General features: G+C 36.0%; 1 protein-coding gene across 1 annotated transcript; it reads left to right on the top strand.

Annotated features, from left to right (window-relative positions):
* The first annotated feature begins 9,449 nt into the window (after positions 1 to 9,449).
* Positions 9,450 to 10,424, top strand: LOC147342330 (olfactory receptor 8G3-like). Its single transcript, XM_086385091.1, has one exon. The coding sequence runs from the start codon at positions 9,489 to 9,491 to the stop codon at positions 10,422 to 10,424; it is 936 nt and encodes a 311-aa protein (XP_086241217.1). The 5' UTR covers positions 9,450 to 9,488.
* The last annotated feature ends 6,020 nt before the right edge of the window (positions 10,425 to 16,444 follow it).

Here is a 16,444-nt window from a genome sequence, read left to right as displayed (position 1 = left end):
AGCATCATCACTTTCCTATAAGACTGTGTTTCTTTTCTCTAGATATCTTCTATGCTATTTTCACTTTTATTTCCTTTGATAAAATGAAAATAATCAAAATCTTTCAAACAGTATTGGTCAAAGCAACAATTGCAAGGATGGAGATTTATTGCAGGGTTTCACAGTAGACAGTCATTAAAGAGATTCAAATTATAATTGAAATGTAAATATTTATAAAAGCAGCCCAGACAACATTGTCTTATCTTTATACCAATAACACTATAACTATTTATGAAGCAGCTGTTCATAAAAGAAAAAAATCCTGCTGAATTATATCACTTTAATGTTGTTAATGCTCTTCTGTTCCATACTTTATTGAATTGTGTATTCATGTTCAGTTCAGTCCCTCAGTTGTGTCTGACTCTTTGCAACCCCATGGACTGCAGCACACCAGGCTTCCCTGTCCATCACCAACTCCTGGAGCTTGCTCAAACTCATGTCCATTGAGTCGGTGATGCCATCCAACCATCTCATCCTCTGTCGTCCCTTTCTCCTGCTGCCTTCAATCTTACCCAGCATCAGAGTCTATTCCAAGGAGTCAGCTCTTTGCATCAGGTGTCCAAAGTATTCGTGCTTCAGTTTCAGCATCATTCCTTCCAATGAATATCCAACAATGATTTCCTTTAGGATTGACTGGTTTGATCCCCTTGCAGTCCAAGGGACTCTCAAGAGTCTTCTCCAACACCAAAGTTCAAAAGCTTCAATTCTTCAGCGCTCAGCTTTCTTTATACTCCAACTCTCACACCCATACATGACTACTGGAAAAAACATAGTTTGACAATTTTGGCAAAGTAATATCTCTACTTTTTAATATGCTTTCTAGGTTGGTCATAGCTTTTCTTTCAAGGAGCAAGCATCTTTTAATTTCATGGTTGCAGTCACCATCTTCAGTGATTTTGGAGCCCAAGAAAATAAAGTCTATCTGTTTCTATTGTTTCCCTATCTATTTTCCATGAAATGATGGGTCCAGATGCCATGGTCTTAGTGTTTTCAATGTTGAGTTTTAAACCAGCTTTACTTTCATCAAGAGGCTCTTTAGTTCCTCTTCACTTTCTGTCATAAACGTGGTGTTATCTGCGTTTCTTTGGTTATTGATATTTCTCTTGGCAATCTTGATTCCAGCTTGTGCTTCATCCAGCTTAGCATTTTGCATCATGTACTCTGCACATAAGTTAAATAAGCAGGGTGACGATATACAGCCTTGATATATGTTAATGCTCTTTTGTGCCATAATTTATACAGTTGCCATTTCATGTTATGTTCTCTTTAAAACATCTCTTCTTTTCCCTCATACTATTGCTTTTTGATTGTGGTTCTTAAACATCTTATAATTATAAATTCTCATATTATTATAAATGCTCAGTTGTTTTCTGTCTTTTCCTAATTCAAACCATCCTATTCATTATTGCCATATCAATGTCCTTTAAATAGTATGCTGTCTATTCACCTAATATAACAAGTTGCAGTGTTTACTTATAGTATACAAATATTGGACAAATATATAATATAACTTTGTTGCTTTTTACTCACTAAATTCTATCCAACTCTTTCCAACCCCATGGATTGTAGCCTGCCAGGCTTTTATGTCCATGGGATTTCCCAAGTAGGAATACTGGAGTGGGTTTCTATTTCCTTCTCTAAGGATCTTCCCAAAAGATCATCCCAATGCAGTGGAAGATGCATGACTCCTGCATTTGCAAGTGGATTCTTTACTGCTGAGCCACAGGGGAACCACATAATATAACTTTACCTCCTTGTATTTCATTAAACATTAATTCAATAGCAGATAATCATTTTCAAAGAACATTCATATTTATCATTTGACTTAATTTACATCAGTCTTATTTGCTCAGTCGTGTCCAACTCTTTGCAGCCCAATGGACTGTAGCCCACCAGGCTCCTCTCCTGATGGAATTTTCCAGGTGAGAATAGTGTGGTGGAGTGCCATTTCCTACCTCAGAGGATCTTCCCAAACCCACATCTCTATCTCCTGCATTGTCAGGGGGATGCTTTACCCCTAGAGCCACCTGGGAAGCCTGGGGTATAAAGGAAGGGAGATGGTTACAATCACAACTCCTGTCATAGGAAACATTTCTAGTCCAGTGCTTTTCCCAACAAGCACAAATGGATTAACAGAGGACAGATAATAAGAGTTCTGATGGAAAATCCTTGAATTACTAGGGCTTAGGCTCCTAAGTAAAACATAGGTAAGTGACAGGAAATGGTCTCATTAGACCACTAGACCACTAGACAAGAAAAGCCTATGTAGATCCAGAAAAAAACAGATCATACTTCACATGAAGTGATCATTCTACCAGACTAGAAAAGCAGCGGCAGCAGCAAAGTAGACAGCAGACAGTTCATGAATCACGTGTGGATCGCTACGAGATGTCAATTTTTATTTATTTACTTTTTTTGTGTGTGTGAAGGGAGCTGCTAATTCTTTTTTAATAGGGAAGTGACACAGTTTTAAATGTTAATAATATCACACATGCCAAAGAATGCTCTAACTACCAAATAACTGGACTTGTCCAACACGCTAGTAAAGTAATGCTCAAAATTCTCCAAGCCAGGCTTCAACAGTACGTCAACCATGAACTTCCAGATGTTCAAGTTGGATTTAGAAAAGTCATAGGAACCAGAGATCAAACTGATAAATATCTGTTGGATTATTGAAAAAGCAAGGGAGTTCCAGAAAAACATCTATTTCTCCTTTCTTGACTATGCCAAAGCCTTTGACTGTGTGGATCACAATAAACTGTGGAAAATTCTGAAAGAGATGGGAATACCAGACCACCTGACCTGCCTCTTGACAAACCTATATGCAGGTCAGGAAGCAACAGTGAGAACTGGACATGGAACAACAGACTGGTTCCAAATAGGAGGAGTACATCAAGGCTGTATATTGTCAGCCTGCTTATTTCACTTATATGCAGAGTACATCATGAGAAATGCTGCGATGAATGAAGCACAAGTTGGAAACAAGTTTGCTGGGGGAAATATCAATAACCTCAGATATGCAGAAGACACCATCCTTATGGCAGAAAGCGAAGAACTAAAGAGCCTCTTGATGAAAGTAAAAGAGGAGAGTGAAAAGATTGGCTTAATGCTCAACAATCAGAAAACTAAGATCATGGCCTCTGGTCCTATCACTGCATGGAAAATAGATGGGGAAACAGTGACAGACTTTACTTTGGGGGGCTCGAAAGTCACTGCAGATGGTGACTGCAGCCATGACATTAAAAGTCTCTTGCTCTATGGAAGAAAAGCTGTGACCAACCTAGACAGCATACTAAAAAGCAGAGACATTACTTTGCCAACAAATGTCTGTCTAGTCAAAGCTATGGTTTTTCCATAGTCATGTATGGATGTGAGAGTTGGGCTATAAAGAAAGCTGAGGGCCAAAGAATTGATGCTTTGGAACTGTGGTGTTGGAGAAGACTCTTGCGAGTCCCTTGGACTGCAAGGAGATCCAATCAGTCCATCATAAAGGAAATCAGACCTGAATATTCATTGGAAGGACTATTGCTGAAGCTGAAATTCCAATACTTTGGCCACCTGATGTGAAGAAGTGACTCATTGGAAAAGACTCTGATGCTGGTAAAGATTGAATTCAGAAGAAGGGAATGACAGAGTATGAGATTTTTGAATCGCATCACCAAGTCGATGGACATGATTTTGAGTAAAATGCTGGAGTTGGTTTTGGACAGGGAAAACTGGCCTGCCCCCATCCATGGGGTCACAAAGAGTTAGACATGACTGAGCAACAGAACAGAGTTGAACTGCACTCAACCATTGTTGCTATGATCTTCTTCCCCTCCTCAAGCTCTCCTGATCTAGCACCTATCTCAATGAATTACTGGTTCTATGTTTTGCTGTACTTAACGTCTTTGTCTCCATCCTGATCATTTTCAGCTCCTACATCTTCATCAGTTCCAGCAGCATCCACATTCATTCCACGGAGGGCAGATCCAAAGACTTGAGCACAGGCAGCTTCCACATCTCAGATGTTGCTGTTTTCTATGTGTCTACAGCATTCATGTGCCTGAAACCATCACCTGTGAGATCCATGGACCAAGGAAAAATGTCCTCTGTGTTTTATACTATTGTTTTGCCCATGCTGAATCCCCTGATCAACAGCTCAGGTATAAAGATGTCAGTGTTTTCCTGATGAAAATACTTGACAGAAGAATATTTTTGTGATCAGACATAATATGAACATGATATTTTAGAGCTAGTCTTTGCTTATTATATTGTATGGATATATGGTTCTCTTACTTCAAAATCCTTACCAGAGCTTACAATCTGAATTAAGATCTCCTTCATGCTTTGTACCATTGCTCAAACCTGTATGCCTCCTACTATGCCATTTATTGTTGCGGGTGTGTACTTGCGTGCTTATTGTCCAAAATGTACTGTAATGTTCATGAAGATTATCCCTATTCATGTATTTCATTGCCATATATGCAGGACATAAGATAGTTCCTGACACTGGAAACACCTTGACAATTTTCTTATTTTCTTTTAAAAAATATTTATGGGAAGCCATATATATTTCATACTGTCTTTTTTCATTACTTTCTCCAATTATCTACATATGACTTCTAACAGTTAAAATCAATTAAATTTATGTTTGAAGAGTTCTTCAAAAATATAGAACAGTCTTTTGGGCTCTGTGGGAGAGGGAGAGGGTGGGATGATTTGGGAGATTGGCATAGAAACATGTATAGTAATATAAGAAACGAATCGCCAGTCCAGGTTCGATATAGGATCCTTGGGGCTGGTGCACTGGGATGACCCAGAGGAATGGTACGGGGAGGGAGTTGGGAGGGGGGTTCAGGATGGGGAGCAACATGAACCAGTGGTGGATTCATGTTGATGTGTAGCAGAACAAGTACAATATTGTAAAGTAATTAGCCTCCAATTAAAATAAATTTAAAATTAAAAAAAAATCTGCAATAAAACTGATGACATCCTAAATTATTTCTATACAAATTTTTAGAAGCATGAACTTGAGTAACTTCTATATCAAACCCGAGTGCAGGTAAGATAACTTGTGAACACCTGATTTCTTGTCATTAAATAAAGTCAAAAACCCAAAATACTTGAAGCAAAACTCTTGGTTATCAAGCATACAACATACATGCATTAAAAAATAATATGTATATTTGTTATCTGATGGGTCAACACAGCAAATCTAGAGATACAGTGGTACCTGGAACTTGAACACTCCAGTCTAAAATACTATGGTTTCCCATACCTAGATTGGAAAAAAACTTCACCTATATTGACATTGAGAAAATTCTTAGTATGTAGAATTTTATCCATGTAAATTATAGTTCAATGAATTTAGTTTAAAGATAAAAAAAAATATGAGTTATACTGTTGCAGTCAGAGTTGTGGATCTTCCTAGATTGCCACCTTAAACCAGAATGTGATTTTTTTTATTACTCTATATTTTAAGCAAATTTTTTAACATTGACAGATCTCTATATTATTCCTCAATATTTCTCTTATTTATAGAATTAGTGTCATTAACTTATTCTACTTGTTAGGGACTTTTCATGGGTAATGAAAGTAACCAGGTGAAACCTTCCTGCAGCCTGTGTGTTAAAATATTTCAAGTACTACTGTTTTATAAATACATCATGTTATCTAAATATAGTTAAATATAGGTCAATGAGAAAAAAATCATTCAACTATTGCACACAAAGATTTTTTTCAATTTTTTCTTTATCACTTGTGTGAAATCACTTTAGAATGTTCCTTTAATGCAGGTCTTAAATATTTCCTAAAATTTTGAATTTTTATATAGCTTGACATGAAGTTCACCAGAGTTCTAATAAGATCTATCACAGCCTTGCTTCCAACCTATAGTCTAACAAAAAATAATAAATTACAATTATATGACACTATTAAACATTTGAGAGTCAAAGGAAGAAAAGGGAATTGCTAATTGTAACTTATCCCAAGAGTTAATACTTGTGGGATATGATCCTAATGGGAGATCATTAGCATTATCTGTTCCTCATCTGACTCTTAGCATCTGTACTCAGAGTATTTCACCATTCATATCAACTAACCTTTGCAGAGGACCACTGACTTCAACAGAAGTCAGGACCATTGACTCAAAATTATTACAACAGTATCTTCTAGGTTATGACACTACAACAACAAGAGGTCCTGCAAGGTTAGTACTCAGAACTATCCACCAGCATCACCAGAACCATTTTTCCCTTCAGAGAAATAGAGAAGAAGAATACACAGCACTGGTGTGCTGGGGAGCAAGAGGGATGTATTTGAATCCCAGTCCTGGACTTTAAAAAGTTAGATCTTCTATTCTAGCTCCCTCACGGTGCATTAATAGATGCAAGTAGCTATTTTTCTGTCTCTATCTGTCCTCACTCTAATATTCACACTCCATGAGGAGCAAAGGTTCCCTTATCATCTCTCTGTCCCTGCTGAAAGTTATGGCCAGTATTTCTTTGTTTACTCACCTCCACTCAGGCAGTGTGAGAGCTTCGTTACTTGTGTTGGAGTCTATGTTAACTTATTACTACAATCCTTTCAATAATTTTATTAAAAAATCGTATTTATTGATACTTATATATAAGGCATTGTGCCAAGCACTGTATTGAGTTTACAGTCTAGTATAGAAGAAAAGCCAATAAGTAACTCATAATAACTGATGCAGAATCAAGCATATGCTAAATGTAAACATGAGAAACGTATTCCTCAGCACATAGAAAATGGTCTTATTATCTGGGGTTTCCATTATTAAAGCCTTTAACTTAAGGACACTAACTATTGAATAAATTTCATCAGATACACTGGGAATGTGTGAGAGAAGATAAAGATATATAATGAGCCAAAAAAAAAAAGAGATTCTACCAAATGCTATTTTGTGTAATAGTTAAATCATGTGATACCTGGTGGGACATAAAAATAAAAGATTTTGTTGTTAGGTGATATAAATCATCGAATTTCAGAAATGTATTCAAACTTTATTTGGAGACCTTGGAAAATATTTAGGAGTTAATATTGAGTAAAAATTTCAAATTTCAGTATTATTTTATATATTTAGGTAGAAAGGAGGAACAAGAAAATGTCTTAAGGAAAAAAAAAAAAAAATCCCAGCCATCATCGTAGGAATGGCACATGCTAAGTCGCTTCACTCATGTCCGACTCTGTGCGACTCTATGGACAGCAGCCCACCAGGCTCTTCCGTCCACAGTATTCTCCAGGCAAGAATACTGGAGTGGGCTGCCATTTCCTTCTCCAATGAAAGGGAAATGAAAATGACACTAGGAATGAAAATGACACTAAAACAAAAGATAAAATGGAAAGCAACTCAATAGAATAAAATTAAAATAACAATGACAGTATCAGGGTCTTTCCAAGGGTATGGGACTGTGCTAAACATCTCATAGGAATCAGTATTGTGAATTTACACAGGAGGTAGATTTTAGTGTTTCTGTTTTTCAGAGAGTTGGAAAGTAGACATGTTATCTCAAGATCACACAGGAAATGGGGTAATAATAGGATCCATAATCAGGATCCATTAGAATGAAGATAATAGAAGTACACCTAATCCAACTACCCATTAGATTTGTCCTTAAAGAATACCTGTATGCACATGGTTATTCAGTCTTTTTCCAACTTTTATGACTGTCAGCTTGGGTGTGTCTGGTGATAGGGATGTTTGTCTTTGCTGTGAAACTCAAATATTTCTTCCCATGGTTTGAAGCAGTTAATTTTACTCAATCTCTTGTATGTATACAATAAGTTCAGTACCTCCCACTGCCATATGATGAACATTGAGATAACTTTCCTGTGCCACATGAATTTTTGCCTTGCTAGAAAAAAATATCCTTAGTTGTTTTAGCCATCTTAAAATAACCGATTTCTAGATGATATTTGTGAAACTGTGCAGCTTTACCTATATCACACACAGTATTTCACTTCAAACTGAACACAATAGCCAAATATTACTTGAGTGTTAAGAATATAAATTTTTATTTTCTAGAACCTACTCATCTCCTTTACAAATCTTGACTAAAGATACATTGGTCTTTAAAAAAGACATCACACTGTTGACTAGTATTGAATTGATATTAAAATCACTTATTTTATTTTGTATGTACTTTATGAATCCACATCTCTCCCATCGTTGAATTCTATTGCTGATGCTGCTGCTAAGTCACGTCAGTCGTGTCCGACTCTGTGTGACCCCATAGATGGCACTCCACTAGGCTCCCATCCCTGGGATTCTCCAGGCAAGAATACTGGAGTGGGTTGCCATTTCCTTCTCCAATGCATGAAAGTGAAAAGTGAAAGTGAAGTCGCTCAGTCGTGTCCGACTTTTCCCGACCCCATGGACTGTAGCCCACCAGGTTCCTCTGTCCATAGGACTTCCCAGGCAAGAGCACTGGAGTGGGTTGCCATTGCCTTCTCCGAATTCTATTGCTAGCACATGTAAAATGCATGATTATACTTTAAAAAGTTTGGCATATCAAACACCTAGCATTTGTGTTCAAAGGCATTTTATGACTTGGAGAATAAAATCATTTTCTTACCTCCACCATTTAAATCATAAAGTCCAAATTTCACAGATCAATCTTGGTACATTAATGCCCTAGTCACAGTGGTGGAGTATGTGACTTATATTTAGGCCATTATACTCTCACCCCTAAGATTATCCAAATTATAAGAAGAATGGTTCCTGGGGTGGAAAAAGTATAAGCATGATGTCTGTCAAGCAGTTTCATTTATGCCCTCTGGAGTCAAAGTCCAGGGAGAAGGAAGCTGGGACATTAAAGCATCAGATCTCAGGTGAAATGATACTGGTCATCACATTTCAGATATTTTCAGTTGAGAAGTTACTAAAGAAGACAACCCCAACTAATGTAACTACTTTGCACAGACTTATGAATCCTCTCTGTATTAATTATAGATACCATATACAACTATTACTTATTATAAATGAAATAAAAATACTATGCCATTCAACAAGCATGAAATTAATATATAAACATAGAAACTTGGAGGAAGGAAGAGTACTCAGAAATAATACTAGAAATGTTCGTGTTGACTGACTTTAAAAAAAAATACTTGTTATAAAAAAATCCATAAATTGTTGTTTCTCTTAAACTTTATGCGATTTCTTAATTGTAAAGTTCTTGATGTTTATAATTTCTATTCTAGTTCAACAAAATTAATTGTTTGTCCTAGAGTAGCAGGATATACTGGAGAATTCCCTAGATTATGTGTGTCCTCTGCTGAAAAATAAAGAATGATCTCTGCAGAATTACTCTCTGCCTCTCTCTCACACACACACAAACATACACACATGCATAAACCTCTCTCTCTCTCTCACACACACACACACACAAATATACTCATTTTCTTTGTTTGTTTGTTTTTTAAACTTAGAACCTACTAAGAAGAAAATGAACCCCGGAAATCACTCCTCAGTGACTGAGTTCATCCTCACTGGGCTCACAGAACAGCCACGACTCCAGCTGCCCCTTTTCCTCCTCTTCCTAGGAATCTATGTGGTCACAGTGGTGGGGAATCTGGGCATGATCACACTGGTTGGGCTCAGTTCTCACCTACATACACCTATGTACTATTTCCTCAGCAACTTATCCCTTATTGATCTCTGTCAGTCCACCGTCATTACCCCCAAAATGCTGATGAACTTTGTGACAGAGAAAAACATCATCTCCTATCCTGAATGCATGACTCAGCTATATTTCTTTCTTCTTTTTATTATTTCAGAGTGCTATATGTTGGCTGAAATGGCATATGACCGCTATGTTGCCATCTGTAACCCCTTGCTTTATAATGCCATCATGTCTTATTATTGGTGCTTCCAGCTCACAGCAGCAGGTTATATCTTGTGCATCATTCAATCGACATTCCATACTTGCCTTATGTTGAGACTCTATTTCTGCAAGGCCAATGTGATTAACCATTATTTCTGTGATGTTTTTCCACTCATGGAGCTATCCTGTTCTAGCATCTATTTCAATGAGTTATTGGCTCTAGTCTGCAGTTCTTTCAACGTCCTGATTCCTGCCTTGACTATTCTTATTTCCTATATCTTCATCCTCTATAAAATCTTCCACATCCACTCCACTGAGGGCAGGTCCAAAGCCTTCAGCACTTGCAGTTCCCACATCTTGGCCGTTGCTGTTTTCTATGGATCTGCAGCATTCATGTACCTGCAGCCATCATCTGTGAGCCCCATGGACCAAGGGAAAGTGTCCTCTGTGTTTTATACCTGCATTGTGCCCATGCTGAATCCTTTGATCTACAGTTTGCGGAATAAGGATGTCAAATTGGCCCTGAAGAATATTCTGAACCTTGGAAAATATAGATGAATAGACTCACCATTGGTGTCATATCAGAAATAACTGTTTGCTTTGCTGAGATATGCAATGTTTTAGTTTTATTGTTCAAATTTTTGGAAATTCAGGATCATTTCCCCATACAATACATTTCTTTGGAATTTGTGTTATATTGATTATGTATGGAGAAATATCAAGAATAATGTCAGACACTCTTGAGAATTAAAGAAGCTCCAGTTAACATAAAAAACACAAATAACAAGAATAACTATGATGATCATCATAATGTAATAACGTATTATTATTGAGATAGTATAAAATATCAAACACTGTACCCAGCACTTCATATCAGACAACTTTCTTTAATATTTATGATATCTCTCAAGGCAAGTCCTAATACTATTTCCATTTGAAAGATGAATAAATTGAAGTTTGTTTACTTTGAGTAAATGTCCCCATAGTCCCACACTTAATAAAGACAGAGGCTAGAATGTCTGGCTCCAGGAACTGTGATTTTACTCAAAGTAATCTATTGCCCCCAGGTAATTGTGGATAAGTGTAAGGCCTTCCCAATAATTTCCTTCTACACATTAAACTTCTACTTTTCCTGTGAGACTGTATTGCTTTCCCCTAGACCTGTCCAATGCAATTTTCACTTTTATTTCATTTGATTTAATGAAAATAATAAAAATATTTCAAACTTGTGTTGATCAAGCTAAAAGACCAAATGCAGAGTTAATACAGAATCTTAAGATAAGACTCATCAATGAGATTCAAATTATCATGTTCAATACTGACAATTTTTATAAAAATAGCCCAATACATTTCTATCTTTAAATCATTAGTGCTATCCTGTTTATGTAACAGGGGCTTCCCTGGCAGTTCAAAGGTAAAGAATACAGCTGCCAATGCAGGGGATGTGGATTCAGTCCTTGGGTGAGGAAGATACCCTGGAGAGGGAAATGGCCACCCACTCCAGTATTCTTGCTTGGGAATTCCCATGAAGAGAGGAGACTTGTGGGCTACAGTCCATAGGGTCACAGAGCGTCCATGCAACACAACCTTGCCACTAAACTACAACAGTAAATTTATGTTAACAACTGCTCATAATAAACCAAAACTATACAAGTTGTATCACTTTCATGAGGTTCATGCACTTTTGCCATGGAAGTTAGAAAAATTGCTATTTTTTGACAGTTTTATCTTGGAAATATCTTTTCTCTCCCCTCATATTTGTCTTTTTTAGCTTCTGGGCATTAACATCTGGTAAGTATAAATTCACATGAAACTCTAAATATTTAGTTGTCTTCTCCCTCTTCTTAGTTCAAAGTGTCTTACTCATTACTGACAGATCAACGTTCTTTGGGTAGTGTGATGCCTTATTCACCTGTAGTGTCCAAATATACCACAAATATATAAAGCATAATTTTATTTACCACCCATGTATTTTATTATCCATTCTTTCATCAAAGTCAAGCATTCATTTTCAATTATTTTATATTATTTGACTTAATTTTCATGTTATTTATATTATATTTTCATATTATTTGACTGAATTTTCATCAGTACTATAAAAAGAAGGTAAAATGGCTACAATTACAACTTCTATCTTAGGTATGATTCCTAGTCTGCTATATATAGTTCAGAATATAAATAAATAAATAAATATATATATGTATATATAAATCAGCCAAATCAGCACATATACCATGTCTGAACTGAAAGAATGGCTTCTATGGGTTTCTTCAAATTTTTAATTTCTGAATAATTATAGGAATGTTTCTGTTTACTTCCTGTTTACATTCTTTCTATATCTGACCTTTACTAAACTCCAAGTCTCTCTCTCACTTCTTCTTTTTGGCACACTAAATCAACTTCAAAGGTAGTCTGTTCCCTTATAAGGTGGCATTTCAGACACATAGTACTCTTTTCCAAACATATCAGAATCTTGCAGCCACAGCAAACCTTTAGCTAAAAGATTTTTGGTGCATAGGTATGGTGGATTTTCCTTGAAACTGAAAGAACTCCAGTGGAAGGTATTCAAAACAAGAGATTCTCTAGCACCTTGTTTCTCAGAGTGATCTATAGATGAGAAATAGTGGAAACATCTGAGAGATTTTATTTAAAATGTATACTCTCAAGCCATACATGAGACTTACTATCAGAATCTGCTTTTGATCAAGATGCTTAGGTTATTTCTATGCACATTAAAAGTTGAGAAGCTTTTGAAAAATATTGATATATGACCTCACATGCTAAAATTTTGACTTAATTGGTATAGTGTTCACCATCGGTATTGATATTAAGGACAATTAAAAAAAAAAAAACTCCCCTGATATTTTAATGAGTTTAAATGAGTATCTAAAATTCAGAAGGGCTAGCTTCACTTGTGGCTCAGCAGGTAGGAATCTACCTGCCTTGTGGGAGACCTCGGTTTGATGCCTGGGTTGGAAAGATCCCAAGCAGAAGGGAAAGGCTACCCACTCCAGTATTCTGGCCTGGAGAATTCCATGGATTCTATAGTTCATAGGGTCACAAAGAGTCAGACACAACTGAGTGACTTTCACTTTCAATGTAACACAAGTATAAACTTTAAAATCCTCTACATAGAAAACCCTAAAGACTCCACCAGAAAATTACTAGAACTAATCAATGAATATAGTAAAGTTGCATGATATAAAATCAACACACAGAAATTACTTGCATTCCTATACACTGATAATGAGAAAATAGAAAGAGAAATTAAGGAAACAATTCCATTCACCATTGCAACGAAAAGAATAAAATACTTAGGAATATATCTACCTAAAGAAACTAAAGACCTATATACAGAAAACTATAAAACACTGGTGAAAGAAATCAAAGAGGACACTAATAGATGGAGAAATATACCATGTTCATGGATTAGAAGAATCAATATAGTGAAAATGAGTATACTACCCAAAGCAATTTATAGATTCAATGCAATCCCTATCAAGCTACCAAGGGTATTCTTCACAGAGCTAGAACAAATAATTTCACAATTTGTGTGGAAATACAAAAAACCTCGAATAGCCAAAGCAATCTTGAGAAAGAAGAATGGTAATAGAGGAATCAATCTGTCTGACTTCAGGCTCTACTACAAAGCCACAGTCATCAAGACAGTATGGTACTGGCACAAAGACAGAAATATAGATCCATGGAACAAAATAGAAAGCCCAGAGATAAATCCACGCACCTATGGACACCTTATATGTCACAAAGGAGGCAAGAATTTACAATGGAGAAAAGACAATCTCTTTAACGTGTGGTGCTGGGAAAATTGGTCAACCACTTGTAAAAGAATGAAACTAGAACACTTTCTAACACCATACACAAAAATAAACTCAAAATGGAATAAAGATCTAAATGTAAGACCAGAAACTATAAAACTCCTAGAGGAGAACATAGGCAAAACACTCTCTGACATCACAGCCGGATCCTCTATGACCCACCTCCCAGAATATTGGAAATAAAAGAAAACATAAACAAATGGGACCTAATTAAACTTAAAACTTCTGCACAACAAAGGAAACTATTAGCAAGGTGAAAAGACAGCCTTCAGAATGGGAGAAAATAATAGCAAATGAAGCAACCGACAAACAACTAATCTCAACAATATACAAGCAACTCCTACAGCTCAACTCCAGAAAAATAAATGACCCAATCAAAAAATGGGCCAAAGAACTAAATAGACATTTCTCCAAAGAAGCCATACAGATGGCTAACAAACACATGAAAAGATGCTCAATCAGAGAAATGCAAATCAAAACCACTATGAGGTACCATTTCATGCCAGTCAGAATGGCTGTGATCCAAAAGTCTACAAGCAATAAATGCTGGAGAGGGTGTGGAGAAAAGGGAACTCTCTTACACTGTTGGTGGGAATGCAAACTAGTACAGCCACTATGGAGAACAGTGTGGAGATTCCTTAAAAAACTGGAAATAGAACTGTCTTATGATCCAGCAATCCCACTGCTGGGCATACACACTGAAGAAACCAGAATTGAAAGAGACACGTGTACCCCAATGTTCATCACAGCACTGTTTATAATAGCCAGGACATGGAAGCAACCTAGATGTCCATTGGCAGATGAATGGCTAAGAAAGCTGTGGTACATATCCACAATGGAGTATTACTCAGCCATTAAAAAGAATACATTTGAATCAGTTCTAATGAGGTGGATGAAACTGGAGCCTATTATACAGAGTGAAGTAAGCCAGAAAGAAAAACACCAATACAGTATACTAATGCATATATATGGAATTTAGAAAGATGATAACAATAACCCCATATACGAGACAGCAAAAGAGACACTGATGTATAGAACAGTCTTTTGGACTCTGTGGAAGAGGGAGAGGGTGGGATGATTTGGGAGCATGGCATTGAAACATGTATAATATCATATATGAAATGAGTCACCAGTCCAGGTTCGATGCACAATACTGGATGCTTGGGGCTGGTGCACTGGGATGACCCAGAGGAGTGATATGGAGAGGGCGGAGGGAGGAGGGTTCAGGATGGGGAACACATGTATACCTGTGGCAGATTCATTCTGATATATGGCAAAACCAATACAATATTGTAAAGTTATAAAATAAAAGTAAATTAAATTTAAAAAAAATTATGCCTATCCAGAAAATAAATAAATAAATAAATAACTGAATCCTCTTATATTTAACTATAAGATCTCTCAACTTGAATGTGCAATTTATCTTGAATCAATCATTTTATGTATACTTCCAAATTTCCTATTTTAGAATAAAAATTGAAAATCTAATATATAAGAATAGAAGAAGTATGAAACATAAGTGTCTATTAAAACAGTTTATATATGCAATTTAGAAACTAGGATCATTAATAGTAAGCCCCTAAAATATAAAAAAAATTAAGTCAATATTCTGAATTCGTACCCCATAACTTTAAATCCAATAACATATAGATTTTACTTTGAATTAATATGTATATTATGTATTTACACATAAAATGGATTAAATATAGTTTTGTACAAGATAAATGATTTGTTCATCATTTTAAAATCTGTTGCCACATTAACATTAAGATAATTTATCAGAATGTTGCTTATCCTCTAAAACCTTTTATTCACACAGTGAACTGGGAACTGGTAGCTCTGGCTAGGAGCCTGTAAAGATGCAGAATCTGTAGGAGTTTTATAGTTTCTCATCTTACATTTAGATCTTTAATCCATTTTGAGTTTATTTTTGTGTATGGTGTTAGAAAGTGTTTGATTTTCATTATTTTATTAGTGTTTGACCAGTTTTCGCAGCACCACTTGTTAAAGAGATTGTATTTCTCCATTGTATATTCTTGCCTCCTTTGTCAAAGATAAGGTGTCCATAGGTGTGTGGATTTATCTCTGGGCTTTCTATTTGTTCCATTGATCTATATTTCTCTTTGTGCCAGAACCATACTGTCCTGATGACTGTAGCTTTGTAGTATAGCCTGAATTCAGGCAGGTTGATTCCTCCTGTTCCATTTTTCGTTCTCAAGATTGCCTTGGATATTCAAGTTTTTTGCATTTCCATACAAATTGTGAAATTATTTGTTCTAATTCTCTGAAAAATACCATTGGTAGCTTCATAGGGCATGTATTGAGTCTATAGATTGCTTTGGGTGGTATACTCATTTTCACTATATTGATTCTTCCGATCCATGAACTTGGTATATTTCTCCATCTATTTGTGTCATCTTTGATTTCTTTCAGTGTTTTATAGTTTTCTATATATAGGTCTTTAGTTTCTTTAGGTAGATTTATTCCTAAGTATTTTATTCTTTTCATTGCAATGGTGAATGGAATTGTTTCCTTAATTTCTCTTTCTGTTTTCTCATTGTTAGTTTATAGGAATGCAAGGGATTTCTGTGTGTTGATTTTATATCCTGCAACTTTACTATATTCACTGATTAGCCCTAGTAATTTTCTGGTGGTGTCTTTGGGGTTTTCTATGTAGAGGATCATGTCATCTGCAAACAGTGAGAATTTTATTTCTTCTTTTCCAATCTGGATTCCATTTAT

The sequence above is a fragment of the Bos grunniens genome, chromosome 29 (genome assembly GCF_055505025.1).
Source record: "Bos grunniens cultivar Pamir isolate PY7600 chromosome 29, Bosgru_T2T1.0, whole genome shotgun sequence".
In the NCBI taxonomy this organism is placed as follows: Eukaryota; Metazoa; Chordata; class Mammalia; order Artiodactyla; family Bovidae; genus Bos; species Bos grunniens.
This window is presented reverse-complemented; position numbering and strand designations above follow the sequence as displayed.

Coding starts and splice junctions, on each gene's coding strand:
- LOC147342330 (XM_086385091.1), top strand. CDS start 9,489: ATGAACCCCGGAAATCACTCCTCAGTGACTGAGTTCATCCTCACTGGG.